The sequence below is a fragment of the Leucoraja erinacea genome, chromosome 11 (genome assembly GCF_028641065.1).
Source record: "Leucoraja erinacea ecotype New England chromosome 11, Leri_hhj_1, whole genome shotgun sequence".
In the NCBI taxonomy this organism is placed as follows: domain Eukaryota; kingdom Metazoa; phylum Chordata; class Chondrichthyes; order Rajiformes; family Rajidae; genus Leucoraja; species Leucoraja erinaceus.
The window spans coordinates 7,204,301-7,225,003 of NC_073387.1; the positions used below are offsets into that span (position 1 = coordinate 7,204,301).

The following is a 20,703-nucleotide window of genomic DNA, read 5'->3' on the forward strand; positions in this document are numbered from 1 at the left end:
TGATTAACAATATGAAGGCACTTGATTCATGCACTACTGCTTGGAGCTAACCCCAGCTGTTTGGTTGTAACTTTTTCTGTCAGGCTAACCTGTGCCTGATAGTTTCAAGGAATGTTGTGATTTCTCCCTGCAGGTTTCGAACAAGCAGCGATTATTACATTCGTGTGAAAAAGTACTAGGATTGCACATAATTGGTGGGTCCAGATGGTAAATACCATGAGAGAAAAGTGTGAGCTATTTATGGCAGTCACCTCACCCCAAATATTACATTACAGCATCAAAGATCATTTTGTCTCTACTGTACTATTTTTGTTTTAACTGTTTGGCTGTTTTCTTCCCTCTAACTCCATCTGAAAGTACTGATTGTATTCAGAAGGCTATTTATCCTGAGCTAGATGGATGACATTCAATAGAGCTGGCTAATAGAACATAGACCAGGCTCAGGCCTTGTCCATCTGGTCTGTGCTGATCATGATGCCAAATTAAAATCATTTCCGCTCGTATGTGATCCATATCCCGACATTCGCTGAATGTTTATGTGTTTTATCTAAAATCCATCATAAACATCTGTTTTCACCACCCACCCCTGTCGGTGTTCCAAGCAGCCACTGTATTTGAAGCGCCGTGTGTGGGTGTGGATGTAAATCCTGGTCAAAATGGAGCCAGAATAGAACCAACATTTACCAGAGGATTCATGGATTACAAGGTTAACCACTTTGGTGGCAAAAACAAGGGGGAAGAGCATTATCTCAATGGGGTTAGGTTAGGTAAGGGGGAGGTACAGCGAGACATGGGTGTCCTTGAACACCGGTCATTGAAAGTTGGCGTGCAGGTACAGCAGGCAGTGGACAAAGCTAATGGAATGTTAGCCTTCATAACAAGAGGATTTCAGTATAGGAGTAGAGAGGTTCTTCTGCAGCTGTATAGGGCTCTGGTAAGACCACATCTAGAGTATTGTGTACAGTTTTGGTCTCCTAATTTGAGGAAGGACATCCTTGTGATTGAGGCAGTGCAGCGTAGATTCACGAGATTGATCCCAGGGATGGCGGGACTGTCATATGAGGAAAGATTGAAAAGACTAGGCTTGTATTCACTGGAGTTTAGAAGGTCTTATAGAAACATATAACATTTTAAAAGGACTGGACAAGCACGATGCAGTAAAAATGTTCCCAATGTTGGGTGAGTCCAGAACCAGAGGCAATAGTCTTAGAATAAAGGGGAGGCCATTTAAGACTGAGGTGGGAAAAATCTTTTCACTCAGAGAGTTGTGAATTTGTGGAATTCCCTGCCACAGAGGACAGTGGAGGCCAAATCACTGGATGGATTTAAGAGCGAGTTAGATAGAGCTCTAGGGGCTGGAGAAATCAAGGGATATGGGGGGAAGGCAGGCACGGGTTATTGATTAGAGACGATCAGCCATGATGACAATGAATGACGGCGCTGGCTCGAAGGGCCAAATGACCTCCTCCTGCACCTATTTTCTATGTTTCTATGTTTCTAAGGACGTTTTGGCCAAGTCTGTATATCAGTATAAGAAGCCACAGGCTGCTGGCTGGTGCCAGGAAGTCTAGGTCCCAGATCAGTGTTTCAGATAAGAAATGTGTGAGTATCTCTTCAAGTGTCAGTATGTATGAGATTCGTGCAGAGGACATCCAAAGTATTGTAAATGCATGAGTTTGATTGGATTGCTGCAAAATAATTGTACATAATGTAAATAATGTTGCAAGACAGTTACCCTGCTGTTTGTTGATTGGCCAAAGTGTTGAGCCCTAGCACAATTGTTTTGAGTTCCAGGGTAAATGTTGCATTATTCAGTGAATTAGCTTCCTTCCAGCAGCTTCTGCAAGAAACATTGTTTTAGGTGCTCTGTAATTGGTTTGGGGAACTGTCAATAATGTATTGTTGTATTTAATACGTTTGATTGGATTGTAAGGGAACCACCCCTACGAAGTTCGGCCCCTCAAGGTTCGTGGACCTATAAAATGTAGCCCCATTTTAGATCGGTGTCGATCTTATGGAAGGGCGCTTGGGACTGCATGACCTTTTGGGCAGTGTCTGCTTGCATGAGGCTGAAGGGCTTGGCCAGGCAGAGACCAAGATGGAACCCACGGTGGTTTAGGTATCGTATAGGGGAATTTGCTGTTCATTCTAAAAATAAAGTTTAGTTAATCCAGTGCTTGAGTCAGTGGTTTTTACTGAACTAGACTAGGGGGGTAAGCTCTAGAAGAGCGTATTTACATGGATGGAGATTTGGAAGTACTGTAAATTTGGAAATTTGGTGGCACAGTGTCATAGCAATAGAGCGCCAGAGACCACGGGTTCGATCTGGAGTTTGTACTTTCTCCCCATCACCTATGTAGGATTTATCCGAGATCTTCAGTTTACTGCCACACTCCAAAGACGTACAGGTTTGTAGGTTAATTATCTTGGTATAAATGTAAAAAAATCTTCCTAGAATGTGTTGGGTAATATTAATGTGTGGGGATTGCTGGTCGGTGTGGACCTGGTGGGCCAAGGGGCCTGTTTCTGTGCTGTATCTCTAAACTAAATTAAACTAAACTAAACTTGCGAGTTGTGGAGGGATAGAATCAGGGCTGGCCATAAGCCATACTCAGAAAGAGAATCCAAATCTATGGGTAAACCACAGCTAATACTGTATTACACTAAGCAAATAGTAACCAAATAGTAACATTCAAAACGGAGTTGAATATATGGGTCATAAGATCAAGGAGTAAGAAAGCAATTCCTTCAGCACACCAAGCCTGCACTTTCTATTAAACACCCATTTACATTCTGATCCCATCGTATTAGTTTAGTTTTGAGATACTGCACGGAAACAGCCTTCAGCCCATTGAGTTAAACCATCATGCAGCTGAGCACACTAATTCTGTTATCCCATTCTCTCATCCACTTCCTTACACATTGGGGGCAATTTTACTGAGGCCAATTAGTCTGCAAAAATCTTTGGGATGTGGGAGGAAACCTACAAGGATAACTTGAAAACATCTACACAGATCCACAAACATCCAATAACACGAGCAGTACTGAACTACTATCTACCTCTTTGATGACCCTCGGACCATCCTTGATCGGTCTTGCTGGCTTTACCTTGCATTAAACGTTATTCCCTTATCATGTACCTATACACTGTAAATGGATCGATTGTAATTATGTATTGTCTTTCTGCTGACTGGTTGGCACACAACAAAAGCTTTTCACTGTACCACAGTACACGTGACAATAAACTAAACTGAACTAAATCAACATCCGAGGTCTGGATCGAAGTGGGGCCTCTGGTGCTGTGAGGCAGCCATTCTACCTGCTGTTCCACTGCGGTCTCCACATATTCCCATCAAATCCTCCGCAGTATCCCAGAGGAAACACCCGTGGTCACAGGAAGAACATGAAGACTCCATGCGGTCAACACTAGAGGTCAGGGTTGTACCAGGAGGTGCTGGAACTGTGAGGCCGTAACTCTAATAACTGAGCCAATGTTATACACTTAAAAGGAAATATTCTTAGCAGGGGACATAGGGACAAGAACAGTGAAGTGAGATAAGTTTACAATTCTTTCAAAGCTGAGGAAGAGATCGGGTAAATGCACAGTCTCTTGCCCAGAGTCGGGAAATTGAGAACCCGAGTTTTAGGACATAGTTTTAAGGTAAGGGGGGAAAGATTTAATGGAACCTGGTGTGTGTATCGAATAAGCTGCTGGTGGAGGTTTGGTGAGGCAGGTAATATCACAATGTTTAAGAAACACTTAGACAGGTACATGGATAGGACAAGTTTAGGGGGATATGGTGCAAAAGCAGGTGGGTGGCACTAGCGTAGATGGGACATGTTGGTCGGTGTGGGCAAGTTGGGCTGAGGGGCCTGTTTCCACATTGTATGACTATGACTCGATAACTGGGGCAGACATGAAACTCAAATTATTTCCTATAAATCTTTTGTAATAAAATTGCACATATGAAATATAGCTTTGCTTGATAGTGTTGTGAAAGCAAGAGAAAGAGTTGCTGTCAGCAGTACAACAGTAATTGCCATAGAATGTGAGAGAAAGAGAGAGACAGAGAGACACAGAGAGAGAGAAACAGGCAGAGAGAGAGACAGAGAGACAGAGAGACAGATAGGTAGAGAGACAGAGAGAGAGACAGGCAGATCGAGAGAGAGACAGAGAGCGAGAGTCACAGACTGACAGAATCAAAGACAGACAGAGAGAGAGAGACAGTCAGAGAGAGAGAGAGACAGAGAGAGAGACAGAGAGAGAGAGAGAGAGAGAGAAAGACAGAAAGAGAGAGAGAGAGAGAGAGAGAGAGACAGAGACAGAGAGAGAGAGAGAGAGAGAGAGAGAGAGAGAGAGAGAGAGAGAGAGACAGAGAGAGAGAGAGAGAGAGAGAGAGAGAGAGAGAGACAGAGAGAGAGAGAGAGAGAGAGAGAGAGAGAGAGACAGACAGAGACAGACAGACAGACAGAGAGACAGAGAGAGCGAGAGAGAGAGAGAGAGAGACAGAGAGGAGAGAGAGAGAGAGAGAGAGGAAGAGAGAAAGAAGAGGAAGGAGGAAGGGGAGAGAGAGAGAGAGAGAGAGAGAGAGAGAGAGAGAGAGAGAGAGAGAGAGAGAGAGAGAGAGAGAGAGAGAGAGAGATTTTCATGGTCACAGTGTCACCATGAAGACTTGGGGGTGGAAGATTGCAACCTTCATGTGGTCCACCCTGTTTCGACTAATGCAATCAACCCGACGTGCACAAACAAGTAGATCAAATAGAACAAGTTGACTTGCAACGTTAGGCTGTGCACGCCATACGCAAGAAGGAGATGAAGACTTGAAGTACCGTAAGGAGACTAATGCCATGCCCGTTGTTAGCGACAACAAAATGTTCCGCGTCATCAAAATGGATATCTGCCAAATACCAGGCATGGGCGAAGATCTGTCCCGTTCCATCAAAGTCCTGCGAACAGCCGAGGTGTTGCCCTGGAACACAAGCACAGATCTATCTAATTAGAACATGGTTTCTAGATGCTTCCACGTGCTGAATGTTTCCAACTACTGAATAATAATCACACACTGCTGGAAATCCCTCGAGTTAGATTCTGAAAGTCAAAGAGAAATAAATGAAATATTGCAGAAATTTTCTATTATGTGGAACTAAGGTGACTTGGATAGGCTGGGTGAGTGGGCAAATGTTTGGCAGATGCAGTATAATGTGGATAAATGTGAGGTTATCCATTTTGGTGGCAAAATCGGGAAAGCAGACTATTATCTAAATGGTGGCCGATTGGGAATGGGGGAGATGCAGCGAGACCTGGGTGTCATGGTACACCAGTCATTGAAGGTAGGCATGCAGGTGCAGCAGGCAGTAAAGAAAGCGAATAGTATGTTAGCTTTCATTGCAAAAGGATTTGAGTATAGGAGCAGGGAGGTTCTACTGCAGTTGTACAGGGTCTTGGTGAGATCACACCTGGAGTATTGTGTACAGTTTTGGTCTCCAAATCTGAGGAAGGACATTATTGCCATAGAGGGAGTGCAGAGACGGTTCACCAGACTGATTCCTGGGATGGCAGGACTGTCTTATGAGGAAAGACTGGATAGACTTGGTTTATACTCTCTAGAATTTAGGAGATTGAGAGGGGATCTTATAGAAACTTACAAAATTCTTAAGGGGTTGGACAGGCTAGATGCAGGAAGATTGTTCCCGATGTTAGGGGAGTCCAGGACAAGGGGTCACAGCTTAAGGATAAGGGGGAAATCCTTTAAAACCGAGATGAGAAGAACTTTTTTCACACAGAAAGTGGTGAATCTCTGGAACTCTCTGCCACAGAGGGTAGTTGAGGCCAGTTCATTGGCTATATTTAAGAGGGAGTTAGATGTGGCCCTTGTGGCTAAGGGAATCAGGGGGTATGGAGAGAAGGCAGGTACAGGATACTGAGTTGGATGATCAGCCATGATCATATTGAATGGCGGTGCAGGCTCGAAGGGCCGAATGGCCTACTCCTGCACCTAATTTCTATGTTTCTATGTTTCTAATAGACAGTGAAAGCATAGGCCAAGTGAGGAGTGCTGAGCAAGGGCAGTAAACTACCTGAACTTAAACAGAACTAGCAATCTTTATAGTTTTGCATCATCCAAGTGTAAGAACAAATTAGTCTCTGTGGCACAATCGGTTAATGTGTTCGGCTGTTAACCAATACGTTGGTGGTACAAGCCCACACAGGGAAGCATGAGAATTTACTTTCCCATATGGACCCAATGGCCAAGAAAGCACACCAACGCCTCTACCTCCTTAGAAGGCTTAGGACGTTCGACCTGTCCCCAAGAACTCTCACCAACTTCTACAAATGCGCCGTTGAAATAATTTTATCGGGATGCATCACAGCGTGGTTTGGGAGCAGCTCCATCCAAGACCGCAAGAAATTGCAAAGAGTTGTGGACACAGCCCTGACCATCACACAAACCAACCTCCCTTCCATTGACTCCATTTACACCTCACGCTGCCTCGGCAAGGCCCAAGAAGTGTAAAAGAGTATTAAAGCTCAACAATGGGATAACAGAATGAATGGAGTTGAGAGTAAGAGTAGTGGCGGGACCTCTGGGATTGGGTTGAAAGGTGATTGATTCAGAAGTTGGGTTGCAGGGAGGAAGCAATTAATCTTAGTACTTAAGAAGGAACTGCAGATGCTGGAAAATGGAAGGTACACAAAAATGCTGGAGAAACTCAGCGGCTGCAGCAGCATCTATGGAGCGAAGGAAATAGGCAACGTTTTGGGCCGAAACCTTTCTTCAGACTGATGGGGGTTTCGGCCCAAAACGTTGCCTATTTCCTTCACTCCATAGATGCTGCTGCAGCCGCTGAGTTTCTCCAGCATTTTTGTGTACAAGCAATTAATCTTAAGTATGTACATCCGTGCTTTCAAGCTTCTGTAGCTTCTCCCAGAAGATAGAAGAGCGACAAGGGAATGGCCAGAAGTTGCGATGTTATGCTGCAGTTGTACAAGATGCTGGTGAGTTCACACTTGGAGTATTGTGCTCAGTTTCGGTCACACTACTATGGAAAATATGTTGGTAAGTGTGCAGAAATGATTTACAAGGATGTTGCCAGGACTTAAGGGACTGAATAAAAGGAGGGGGTTGGGCAGGGTGGGACTTTATTCCGTGTAGAATGCTGGGGTGTGATCTTAAAAAGGCAAATACAATAACGGGGGTTATAAATATGATGAATGGGCACAGACTTTTTCCCAGAGCTCTGGAATCAGGAACTAGAGACCATAGGTTTAGAGGTGAAAGTGGTGGACACAACACAGTCCATCATGGACACAACCCTCCCCTCCATCGAAAGCATCCACATGAGTTGCTACCTCAAGAAGGCGATACCTATCTTCAAGACTCTCAACCATCTAGGTCATGCATTCTTCCCATTATCATCATCAGACAGGAGGTACAAAAGCCTGACACACCACACCACCAGGTTGAGGAACAGCTCTTTCCTACAAGCATCAAGTACTAACCCACTACTAACCTGCATAATTCTAATCCTATCTCAACAACAGAACATCTTGGCCCACCTCATGGACTACTTTAAAAAAAATTATGATTTGCACTAATGCCATATTTTTTGCACAAACTTCTTTCTTTTTGAATGTTATATGTCATTTATGCATAATTGATGTATAATTTGTGCCCAGAAACAGTTCACTGCTAATATCTTCCAACTATCTCTGACACCTCTCTCCCTTTTTTGATCTTGCTGTCTCCATTATAGCGAGCAGACTATTGAATGATGTCTATTACAAACCTACTGACTCCCTCAGTTATTAGGACTATGCTTCCTCCCACCCTGCCTCTCGCAAAGATGCCATCACTTACTCTGAATGTCTTGGTCTTCGCAGCATCTCCTCCCTAGAAGAGGCTTTCCAATCTAGGACATCCGTGATGTCCTCTTTCATTGCTTCCCCCCTGCTCTCCTAGATAGATCGCTCACCTGCGGTGACTGTGCCCCATGCTTCTGCTCTTGCTCCACCTCCCCGTAGATGCAACAAGGTTAGAGTTCCCCTGGTCCTCACCTTCCATCTCACCAGATATCCAACACATCTTCCTCTGGCAATTTAGTCAACTCCAACTTGGTCCCACCACCAGTATCATCTGCCAATCCCACTCCTTTCCATCTACTACAGAGACCACCACCTCCACAACTCTTTGGTTAACCCTTTGCTTTCCTAAACAAACCACCTCCAACCCTGGTACTACCCCGTGCAACCACAAGAGATGTAACACCTGCCCCTATACCTCATCTGGCACCACCATCCAGGGACCTCTTCCAGGTGAGACAGAGGTTGCCCAGCACCTCCTCGAAGCTCATCTACTGCATCTGGTGTTTCCGATGTGGCCTCCTGTACATCAGCGAGACAAAGCCGAGAATCGATGACTGTTTCACCGAACGCTTGCTCTTGGTCTGCCAAAGTCTACTGAATCTCTGGGATGCTAACCAGTTCAACTCCTCTTCCCATTCCCATACTGACCATTTTGTACTGGGCCTCCTCCATTGGCAGTGTGAGGCCACATGCAAACTGGAGGAACAGCATCTCATGTTCCACTTTGGCAGCTTGCAATCGAATGGTATGAAATTCTTCAATTTTCATTAAATTCTTCAATTTTAGTGAGCTGCAACCCCACCCCCGCCTCTCCCCCTTCTTCCTCTAAATCCCTCACTTCCCCTCCCCACTCCCCCCCACCCTCTGCTCCACCTGGAATCACACCTATTTCTCATCTCCATCTCCCAACTACATTCCACCCGGATGCTTCACAATTCAAATCTTGTGCCTCACACCTTCTGTCGTTTCATCTCTGGCCTTTCTCCACCATCTGCCTATGAAAGAAAACCCTCACCTATTTCAATGTATTCCCTGCCAGTCTTTGTCCTGCCCCTCTCTCTTTCAGGTTTCTACCCCCCTCCCCCCACCTCCTCCTCACCAATCAGTCTGAAGAAGGGTCCCGACCCAAAGGCAAGGCAAGGCAAGGCAACTTTATTTATATAGCACATTTCATACACGAGGCAGACTCAAAGTGCTTCACATAAAAACATGTCATACAATGAAATGAAATAATAAAATGAAATAAAATAGAAGAATTAAAAGAAAAGCAAAGCAAAATTAAAAATGCATTATAAAAAGTGCAAATGTTAAAAGTGCAATGTAGTTAAGATTTAGCTGAAAGCTAAAGTAAACATAAAAGTTTTCAGTCTTGTTTTAAAAGTGGTCAAAGTTGAGGCAAGTCTTAAATCTTCAGGAAGATTTTTCAGCTATTTGTTGCATAGTAACTAAATCCTGCTTTCCCATGTTCTGTATTTACTCTGGGAATCACTAACAGATTGGTTTCAGAAGATCTGTTAGATCTGTTAAGGCTTATATAGTGGAAGCATGTCAGTGATATACTTTGGTCCTAAACCATGTAGTGATTTATAGGTGAGCAGCAGGATTTTGAAATCAATTCTCTGACATACAGGGAGCCAATGTAAGGATGTAAAGCGTCACCTATCCATGTTCTCGAGAAATGCTGCCTGACCCATTGAATTATTCCAGCATTTTCTGCCTTTTTTTTTAGTAAACCACCATCTGCAGTTCCTTGCATCTACATTTCACTGCTGATGCCTGTTTGCCAAATTTCAGCCGTTCAAGGAAGCTGCTTAAAATGCAAAAGCATGTAAAGGGGTCAACATCAGAGAGTGTGCAGTTAATAAAATAGAACAAAAACATGCAAATGAGGCTGTGGCATTGAAGGAGTTAACCTGGCCCATATTCTTCAATAATATAGGCTTACAAGATTTGTCAGTAACTATCAGTCATGTAACATACAATGCTTTGCGAACTCTATGCCTCAAAAGGTCTGTAAGGTGGAGTCAAATCCATTCTAAAAGTATGCTCTCTCTCATATTTCCCTGCTCCTATTTTCTTTCTTATGGCCTTTTATCTTTTCACATCACCTCCAGTGATTTAAACTGCAGAACAGACTTTAGTTGAGGATTGCAGGCACAAGTGAAAGATGGCACCTTGCTTCCAGAGTTAGCTCTGTGCCCAACATCAGTAAAACCTGGGCGGAGACACCTGTGCTGTCCGCAGGAGCTGAAGCTCTGAAGAAACCATGGCAATACCAGCCGCCATCTTTTCCCTCAGATGAACATAATAATTCCTACAGCACTATATGAAGAATAATGATAGGTTCAGCCTAGTGTCCTTGCATTATTTATCTATCGTGCACCGAAGTTAAAGTCACACTGCCTGGTCATTTATCCCAGTTCCATTTATGATCGCTTTCTGGACATATTATTTGCTGCATTTGCTCCAGCACACAGCTGCTACACATCGGAAGCAATTCATCAGTTGTGAACTGTTTGGGTAGTGCAGGGATGATGAAAGATTCCTTTAAAAATCCTTCACATCATTTCTTTCCTATATACGATAGCATATATTTTTAAGCCACTTATCTATTTCTATGAGGGGTGCTTCAAAGAGACAGACTTGATTAGCAATTAAACACGATCCTTGCGCAACATTAACAGCTCTTAATATTGGGGCATCTAGTCGAGCTGCTGCCTCACCGTCCACAATCCTGACCTTGAATGCTGTTTGGTGGAGTTTGCATGTTCTCTCCTCTGGGGTTTTGCCTTGCACATCGCAAAGATGAGTGAGTTGGCTGGTTACATCTGAACTGTAAATTTGCCCTAGGGCATAGGTGGGTGGTAGAATCTAGGGGGAGTGATTGGACATCTAGAGGGACTTGGGCGGCACAGTGGCATAGCAGTAGATCTACTGCCTTACAGCACCAGAGACCCGGGTTCAATCCTGACTACCGGTGCTTATCTGTACGGAGTTTGTACTTTCTCCCCGTGACCTGTGTGGGTTTTCGCTGAGATCTTTGATTTCCTCCCACACCCCCAAGGACATACAGGTTTGTAGGTTAATTGGGCTGGTATGAATGTAAATTGTCCCTAATTGTAGGATAGTGTTAGTAGTCGGTACGGACCCGCTGGGCTGAAGGGCCTGTTTCTGCGCTGTATCTCAAAACTAAACTAAACTAAAATGTGTTGGCAATAAAATGAGTTTGGGTAGGATTAGTGTAAAAATGGTGGTTGGCATGAATTCAATGGGGTCTATCTCTCTGTAATTATAAACAGAATACTTGAAACTTACACTCAAAAATTCTCGTGGGCTGGAAATCTAAAATAACTTGACATTATTCAATGATACTGATTTAGAGGAAAGTTTTATTTCAATATCCTTTGTGACGTGCACTTGGACAATATATTTTAACAAATTTGCTTCCGATATTAGACATGGCTTTCGTAGCAATACTCATTCTTTAAGACCAAATTAATTTTTTTTTGAATAATCTTTCTAACACAAAAAGACAAAATATTAGGCAAGAGTTAATTACCTGTAATGTCGCTCCAGGAGCTTGTTTAACTGCTAATTGAGGCTGTCACTTTAAAGTCAGTGTCCGAATAGTCCCCTTGGGAATCCAGTCTTTGTTGCTGAGAGTAAATAACTGGGATCTATTTCAGGTCAGTAATCTGCTCGCAAATTTCAGACTGTAGGTCAGGTGAATCCAAGCTAAATGACCTGGTATCTTTTTTTATAAAGATTGTAACAAATACCGATATCTGGTGTCTGATGGACAATTGTTAGCCACAAGACTATTATCAGAACACAATTATTATTATTATGCATCATAATGTTGTTTCAGTTGCTATTTATATCCTTATTTGACTACAATCCAAAGAATTCTTACACCGCCATTACATTTTGGGAAATTGCCAGAGGAGAAGAATGTATCGTGTGCCAAATTAGAGTTAATGGGTGGGGCAGTGGATTAGACCCTGGATTTACACCTAGAGAAATTGTGTTGGAATCGAGCCAAGACTAATGGGTTGTCATTCTTTTTTCACCAGCAAAGGGTCCTTCATCAAAATAGTTTAAAGCAGGTTCAAAACCAGTCTCCAGGCAAGCAGGGTATTACATTATAAAACAGACTTCACAGTTAGTACTATTTTGGCACCACTTTTCAGAAAAGGTGTAGGAAGTGTTGAAGTCTCTGTTCTGTGGTTACAGTGCAGTCAAAGGACCTGTGGCTTGTCTCAGCTTTAAATAGTTGAATCATTTAACTGCATTGCCACGGAAATGATAGCAGCAGCAAAACAATAGGAAATTGAAAACACATAATTTATCATTAATATGCCCCCAGGGATATCAATGCTGGGTCTTGGCAGCCAAAGGTTTTCAATATTAAGAAGAGCTTAGTTAAAGAAGGCCAAGAAAATGGCCCCAGATGTGGGTGGGACTAAGGCCAGGGCAATACGTACAAATCAGGCAAAACAAATCCAATTTATTTTTGTCCAAACAGTTGTTAGAATATGGATCTCACTCCAACCAGAGAATTTGATGCAAATAGTGCGAATATCACTTCAGAGGAAGCTGGTGCATCATTCGAGAATGATAAGTAGTGGTAGGATGTCATTGTAGGGTGAGATGAAGCAAGGATGGAGGAGGCAGCAGTGAGCAGGAGCAAAGTACAGATCTGTACGTTCTTTGCAGCTCCCTGTTATTGCCACATACTTCCTCAAAGAGAGCAGTGCTGAACTACTATCTATCTCTTTGATGTCCCTCGGACTATCCTTGACCAGAATTTACTGGTTTTACCTTGCACTAAATTCTATTCCCTTTTCATGTATCTATATACTGTAAATGGCTCGATTGTAATCATGTATTGTCTTTCTGCTGACTGGTTGGCATGCAACAAAAAGCTTTTCACTGTACCTCGGTACCCATGACAATAAACTACTGAACTGAACTGAACTGAATATTTCTTTGGTCAGCTGACAGGAGATTTTACAGGCAGGAGCATTTAGTTCTCTTTGTTTTAAATTCGCATTAGATAAGCAAATGTTTGTGTGCAACAGAAATCACTGAATTCCAGTTTCAATCAAAAAACATAGGTGGAGCTGAAGAACTTATGTTTAGGTTTACTGTTGTCACATATAGCGAGGTACAGTGAAAAGCTTTGTTTTGCAAGTTATCCAAACAGATCAGACAGACCATACATAGATACAATAAGATCAAACACTAGAGAGGGAAAAGGAGAAGATGCAGAGTGTAGAATGTAGTTCTCAACATTGTAGTGCATCAGTTCCTTAGACAAAGTCCAACAAGCTCAATGGGGCTGAGGTGAATCGACCAGTGGCCTAGTCCATGCCTAAACATGAACGCAAGGCTCGAATTCCATCTAATGCACTCACTCATTGTAGAGCAGCACCTTTATGACTGCATTAAATTACATACTGACGATTCCCATGTCATTGTAATCAAACATTTCTCCATTTGCCAATGCAAACTGGTACCATAACTGTAGCAAGGGACTGCAGATGCTGGTTTAAACTGAAAATAGACACAAAATGCTGGAGTAACTCAGTGGGACAAGCAGCATCTTTGGGGAGAAGGAATGGGTGATGTTTCGGGTTGAGAAGGGTCTCGACCCAAAATGTCACCCATTCCTTCTCTCCAGAGATGCTGCCTGTCCCGCTGAGTTACTCCAGAATTTAGCGTCTATCTTTGGTACCATAATATCATACACCAAAGATCAACAATGCCCAAAGTCCACCAGCATCTGATCTACTGGGAACAAATCCACACTTTAGTGACAATATAAAAGTTCAGTGGGCAGTTGGTAGAAGCTGTTCATTTAAGGGAAGGGAGGAGGCAGGGGCAGGCGGTGGAGCGAGCTCTTATTGGTACTCCATTTTGTAGCCCAGGCACTCTCACCCTTCTTCCAGTTCCCATGTTGGCACCCTGATTCACAGGCCACTGGTTTAATCAGGGACACCATTTAGAAGAAGGGTGTTGACCAGAAATGGAGCCCGAAGAAGAGGCTCGACCTGAAACATTACCCATTCCTTCTCTCCAGAGATGCTGCCTGCCCCGCTGTGTTGCTCCAGCATTTTGTGTCTATCTTCGATTTAAACCAGCATCTGCAGTTCCTTCCTACACCATTTAGAACATACACGCGTGTGTTCCCCTGTGTGGGAGTTACTTTTTACCTGTTCCGAAGCCCAGTTTGATGTCAATGTCGGAGGGAAGAGAAACAAGGTCTTCCTCGAACTCCAGTGGAGTCACCTCGCTCCACATTCGGAAAGCCAGGCCCAGGATATTTTTCTGCTGCTCGATGCTCATTTGGATGGTGAACGCTTCGTCCATGAGGCGCCATTTCAGCTTTCGCTTTGAGAAGCCCATGCTGGTGGTCGCTCCTCCCAGGGCATCCAGGCCATCCCTTTTCTGTCTGGAACGCCCCATCAGATTGGCGAGGAAACGCTTCTTCCTGGCGGCCCCTTGCTCAGAGGTAGGCCGGGTGCTCTCCAAACTACTGTAGGTAGACTCGTTGCGTGAGGTGGCGTTGTGCAGGGAGCTGTTTTCCAACAGCGTTTTATCGGGGACACCACAGCGAGGCAGGTTCATCACCACAAGGGTGGCATTGTCAAGGACGCCAGTGGGATTCAGTCCATTAGCTTCCTGGAACTCCTTCAGGTTCTGAAGGTAAGAGGCCTTTTCGGTGGACTCTTTCGGAGTTTTTACCGTGACAGTCTCTCCAGAAATTCCTTCAGTCATAATCTGAGGCACTTCATCTGGAACAGAGTTCTCCTCTTTAGGGTCATCGTCCGTACCAGTGTCTTGGTTTTCCCAATCCACCGGCTGGCCCCAACCAAACTTTTTCAAATATTCCTGCAGGGAAAGTTTTTCGAGTTAGTGACGTTTAACTCTCTAGATTGTGCTTGAACAAACTGATGGGGAAAGAGTGCCAAGACAAAGGTAACCCTTGTTAGTACAGGGCAGGTTGAACTGCGCACTGGAATTCCCGGCATGCGTTCTACTTATGTGAAACACAGGATTAGGGCAGATAATTCCATATGAACCATCATTAAAATTCTACATGACATATGTGTAGGAAGGAACGGTAGGAAAGATTTGAGTATAGGAGCAGGAAGGTTCTACTGCAGTTGTACAGGGTCTTGGTGAGACCACACCTTGAGTATTGCATACAGTTTTTGTCTCCAAATCTGGGGAAGGATTATTGCCATAGAGGGAGTGCAGAGAAGGTTGTATGTCTGTCTTATGAAGAAAGACTGGAAGACTTGGTTTTAACTCTCTAGAATTTAGGAGATTGAGAGGGGATCTTATAGAAACTTACAAAATTCTTTACGAGTGCAGGAAGATTGCTCCCGATGTTGGGGAAGAAGGACAAGGGGTCACAGCTTAAGGATAGGGGGAAATCCTTTAAAACCGAGATGAGAAGAACCTTTTTCACACAGAGAGTGGTGAATCTCTGGAACTCTCTGCCACAGAGGGTAGTTGAGGCCAGTGCATTGGCTATATTTAAGAGGGAGTTAGATGTGGCCCTTGTGGCTAAGGGGATCAGAGGGTATGGAGAGAAGGCAGGCACAGGATACTGAGTTGGATGATCAGCCATGATCATATTGAATGGCGGTGCAGGCTCGAAGGGCCGAATGGCCTACTCCTGCACCTAATTTCTATGTTTCTATGTTTCTATGAACTGCATCTCTGGAGAAAAGGAATAGGTGACTTTACGAGTCGGGTCTGAAGAAACGTCACCTATTCCTTTTCTCCACTAGGGGCAATTTGGAGAGGCCAATTAACCTAAAACCCATATGTCTTTGGGATGTGTGTGGAAAGCGGAGCAGATGGAGGAAACGCACGTGATTACTGGAAGGATGTACAAACTCCATATAGACAGACAGCACCTGAGGTTAGGATTGAACCTGTGTTTCTGACACTAGAATGAGGCAGTGGCACTTCCAGCTGCACCACTGTGCTGCCCTTGCTTGGATTGTTCTCACAGTTGAAGTCAGGATCGCTGTAACTCCCAACTTTCTTGTCTCAAGATAATTCCAAGCTGCCTGCCACTGATTTATGTTGCCTCATAGTTACTGCAAATGGCTCGATTGTAATCATGTATTGTCTTTCTGCTGACTGGATAGCAGGCAACAAAAAGCTTCTCACAGTACCTCGGTACATGTGACAATAAACTAAACTGAAACCAACTAACTAATTAGTTTGTGGTACAAAGCCACGCTGGGAAAGTCACTTCAGGGAAAAAGCATTAAGACTTTCCCCTCTCAGTCCAGAGGATGGCACAGAGCACACGAGGACCCACATATTGTAGGCTTCTCTGAATTACATGAAGTTTCTCTCTGAGCAGTTATCCCAAGCTACCTCCCGCTCAGCAGAGACTTCTCATCATAGTCCAGGAGAATGTCCATGGGTTGTTATGCCTGCAGTACATCTCTCTTCCTGACAAATAGAGGAAGTACATGTCTCTTCCTGAGGTGACCAAACTCTATTTCTGTGCATGAAATTTCTGTCTGAAAATGGGTCTCGGCCCGAAACGTCACCCATTCCTTCTCTCAAGAGTTGCTGCCTGTCCCGCTGAGTTACTCCAGCTTTTTGTGTCTTTCTATTTCTGTGCAACTTTGGTTGCAAGGGGAAAGGGTGGAGATTACTCATGAATGAGGCCAAGCGTACCATCAATCTGAAACCTAACACAACCCGTTTACAAATCATGTCTTGTGGCTACTATGTGTCCTAGTTAGTCCACAGGGAAACCACTGAGGTTATCCCTGATTTTCAAAGGTGTTGATATGGGTCTTGACCCGAAACGTTGCCTATTTCCTTCACTCCATAGATGCTGCCTCACCCGCTGAGTTTCTCCAGCATTTTTGTCTACCTTTGATTTTCCAGCATCTGCAGTTCCTTCTTAAACATATAATTCCAAATAACTTCTCCTTCCCCTTTATGCTCAAGAAGAAAGGTCTTCAGTTATAAAGGCTCTCACTAATTATTGTGAGGCTGACCTAATTTGCATGTTTCAGTTCCATAGCCTTTATCATCCAGATCCCACATAAACCTATCAATCCTAAATTAAATCGGCAAAATGATAGAAACAGTCAAACAGTTAACTTTTCAAGGCAAATAACCTTCATTGAAATTGGGAAAGAAGGAAACAAGTTAGTTTATGTGGTGGAGCAGGTTGGGAGGAAGTGATGGGTGGAATAATTGGGATATTTCTGATGCATTGACTGAGGGTGACTATTGTGACATTAAATGGGCTGTCAAAGTCAGATTGTTCTTGACCCGAAATGTCACCTATTCCTTTCCTCCAGAGATGCTGTCTGACCCACTGAGTGACTCCAGCTTTATGTGTCTATCTTCACATTGTTTCTTTGTCCGTGTAACGTGTTGCTTATGGTAAGTCTGTGGGAACATGCCCTGCGATACATGCTATGTAAACAAAGCAAAGCAAGAGAAAAACTGAGCTGAAAGATGGCAGGTAAAAGTTGTCAGTTCTGGGACAAGCACAAAGAAAAAGCAAGTTTTCCAAAGTTGTAGAATTCCATATTAAGTCCTTTGATCTTAGGCATGAAAAAGCTTCAACTACTATCTCATGCTCATAAGGTAAGGTGGCACAATTGGTGATTTAATGGACCATGTTTTCAAAATAATATGGAGGCATTGTTCAAACCTGCAGCTGGTGTTTTTTAATTCATGTTAATCTCGAGTAAAGGCAGCTGCTGACAATGGTGACTGTAAAGCCAGGGAATTGTTGTAGAAATTGATCTCTCCTTTGAAGGAAGGAATCCTGTCATTCATGCCCTGCATTAGGGTTATTCGAGCCATTCTAGCCGATAGCCAGCTAGGCTAATATGTGATCCTCAGAAATGGCCATGGCAAGCCACTTAATTGTTCCACACCAATCGAGACTGGTAGTGGACAGGTAAACAGCTGTTGGGAGGAGGGAGTTCCATGCAAAGGAGCAACACCTTCTCAAAGATATCAGAGACCAGCAAGGGAAAGTGACAGCTCGGCTGAAGCAATTGCAACCGTTGTACATTTTGGATTTTTCTCAGATTCTTCCCATCATAGAAGTTATTCTTCAGCCAGGGAGGATGAGCTTGCCTGATATATAAAAAAAAAGGTACAGCAGACTCGATTGCTACAGAAGGATTCCCTTCTGAACCCAAATAGAAGTTGTTTTTTTAAACCTTGAATAATTAATTCAGCATGTCAATGTCACTGGAGTCTTATCGATCAACTCATGGATTGATCTCTAGTTTATTGGGTAATTGCTCCATCTAAGCTGGTACTGAATCAAGCAAGTCTGGATGGCCACACAATGTTCTGCAGTTGCTGGAATCCTGTGTAGAACACAAAATGCTGGAGTCACTCAATGGGTCAGACAGCATCTCTGTAGGACATGGATGCAGCTTTAAGGAGCTCTTATTCTGAAGTACTTTGCTTAGTTTGAGGATACTGCACTTCGGGATTGATTTATTCACCTCGGAAAAGATATATTAACTAAATGACACCGATACATAGAGGTTCAAACTATGAGAAAGGTTTCCTTAAACGACTTGCAATCCCACAATTATTGAAATTAGATCATCTCTTGGAGGTGTTTGTCATAAATGACAGGGAATCCATTTTTGTTGTGATGTTGGGGTTTATACTCGTTAAGTCAGGCCAAACAAATATTAGATGTAATATGGGCAAAAGGGTGCTCACAGTGACTATATCCCAAGAAGAAGAGATTGCCTGCCTGCCTATTTGTCGTTCCTTGTCAAATGGTTTCCGTGATGTGCCTTTGGGGCGAGGGAACTGTCAGGTGTGATAGCGTGAGCAGCTTGCCAGTGGCTGTCATACCAATGGGTGACCAATAATCAGGTAAACGAACCTGGATATCTGCGGGAGAAGGAGCCCCGCGGCCCAGAGTTTGCTGGGTTTCCCAGAACGTGAATTACAACTCTGAAATCTGCATCCAAAATCCATAGGGGATCAAAATAAATTGTAAAGTAAGATTCAAAAGTGTTAGGAAATGGGAAGAGATCACCTAAAACTTGACAGCCATTATGAACCGATTGCAAACAAACAACTATCGGGCATAAACTTTTGATTTTGTTCGCCTATTGCAGTACAATTTCAACCCCCTGCCTGATCCCCAATACCATACATGTAAAGGGCCCTTGGTAGTCAGCATGGAGTCGGTGGGGCCGAAGGGCCTATTTCCATGCTGTGTGACCCTACAACATGTGGATATCACAAAACTGGAAGTGGGTCGATGCGGTTACAGACCGACAGCTTACTGAGTCAAGGAACGTCAAGCAAAGAGCAGAGACAATAAAACAGATCCTAGAGACCGATGCCAAACTCAGCAGCAAGAGCAGTTTTAAAACAAATGATCAGAGCTTGTGTTCTTCTGGGCTGAGTCGCCTGCCATAAAAGTAGGGTGGGGAGGGGTTCTCTCACCTCTGCTGTTTGAGTGGTGACGATGCGGGGAGCAAGCCAGTTGTTGCGGTTCGCGTCGGAGTGATCCCTTCTCCCGAAGACCGGCTCACCTCCTCCGCCAGGGATCAGCACGGTGGAGCAAAGCAAAACAGCCACAGGTATGAGGGTACTGGGCAGCCGCATCCCTCTAGCCCCAGGACGTCTGGCTCTCCCGACTCGTGGAGACTTCTCCTGGCACCTGGTGTCACAGGCTGGGTTTTTAAGAATGATTCCGCACTCCCTCCTTCCCTCCCATCTGGTGACGCTCGGCCAGACCCCACCCACAGTCTTGGACTGGCAGACAGACAGCGATGATTAAAACTCACAGGCTGAAAGGAAAAACCTTTATAGCGCACCCTTCATACACCTTCGCAGAAGAAACTCAATACCTGTTCAGTTCCAGGGGCTTGTTTGGTTTGATTCTTTCTGTTGAAATCCAGCAAATTGCAATTGGATAGTTTTAAAATAATGTAGAACGTGCCATTACTTGCAGCGAATACCACAAGATGGCATAATTAATTCTGCATCTCCTGCGACAACAATTGAACTGGCAAAGGAACCTCTAATCTGGACGAGGGGTTGAAGGGGGTATTTAGGAACTATGGGACTAGACAGGAGGTGAGTGGCGTGATGCAGTGTAGAAACAGGTCCTACTTGCCCACACCGACCAACATGTCCCAGCTACACTCGTCCCACCTCCCTCTTAAATGTTGGGATAGTCCCAGCCTCAACTACCTCCCCTGGCAGCTTGATCCATACACCCACCACCCTTTGTGTGAAAAAGTTACCCCTCAGTTTCCTATTAAATCTTTTCCCCTTCACCTTAAACCTATGTCCTCTTGTCCTCGATTCACCTACTTGGGACAAGAGACTCTGTGCATCTAACCGATCTATTCCTCTCATGATTTTATACATCTCTATAGGATCTATTATAAATGACCCTGGTGCAGGCAGTTGGTAGGGTCTAATTGGAAAGTTGGTTATAGAGTAGTCTTTGTGGTTGAATTTAGAGACTTAGAAAGAGCAGCAGAGTGTGGGGGGATGGAGGGTATGGGACGTGGGTTGATGTGGTGGCATTGTTGGAGATTGGTGGGGGGGGAGAAGGAACACGGAGGTTGTGGGTGTTGTGCAGAAAGAACTCGATGGGAATAGCTAGAAGCTGAAAGATCAGACTGGAGAAAGGAAAGAAAACATAAAAACATAGAAACATAGAAAAATAGGTACAGGTGTAGGACGTTTGGCCTTTCGAGGCAGCACTGCCATTCAATATGATCATGGCTGATCATCTAAAATCAGTACCCCGTTCCTGCTTTTTCTTCATATCCCTTGAT

At 44.0% G+C, this 20,703-nt stretch overlaps 1 protein-coding gene across 1 annotated transcript in view; it reads right to left on the reverse strand.

Annotated features, from left to right (window-relative positions):
- LOC129701435 (matrix metalloproteinase-21-like) overlaps nucleotides 1-19,594 on the reverse strand; it is a 35,578-nt gene extending 15,984 nt beyond the window's left edge. The window contains exons 1-3 of the mRNA XM_055642614.1: nucleotides 19,355-19,594; nucleotides 14,080-14,758; nucleotides 4,831-4,970 (exon numbers count right to left, since the gene is read on the reverse strand). Coding sequence (XP_055498589.1) covers nucleotides 4,831-4,970; nucleotides 14,080-14,758; nucleotides 19,355-19,516 — 981 coding nt within the window. The 5' untranslated portion in view covers nucleotides 19,517-19,594. The remainder of the gene's footprint in view (nucleotides 1-4,830; nucleotides 4,971-14,079; nucleotides 14,759-19,354) is intronic.
- Nucleotides 19,595-20,703: the final 1,109 nt, after the last annotated feature.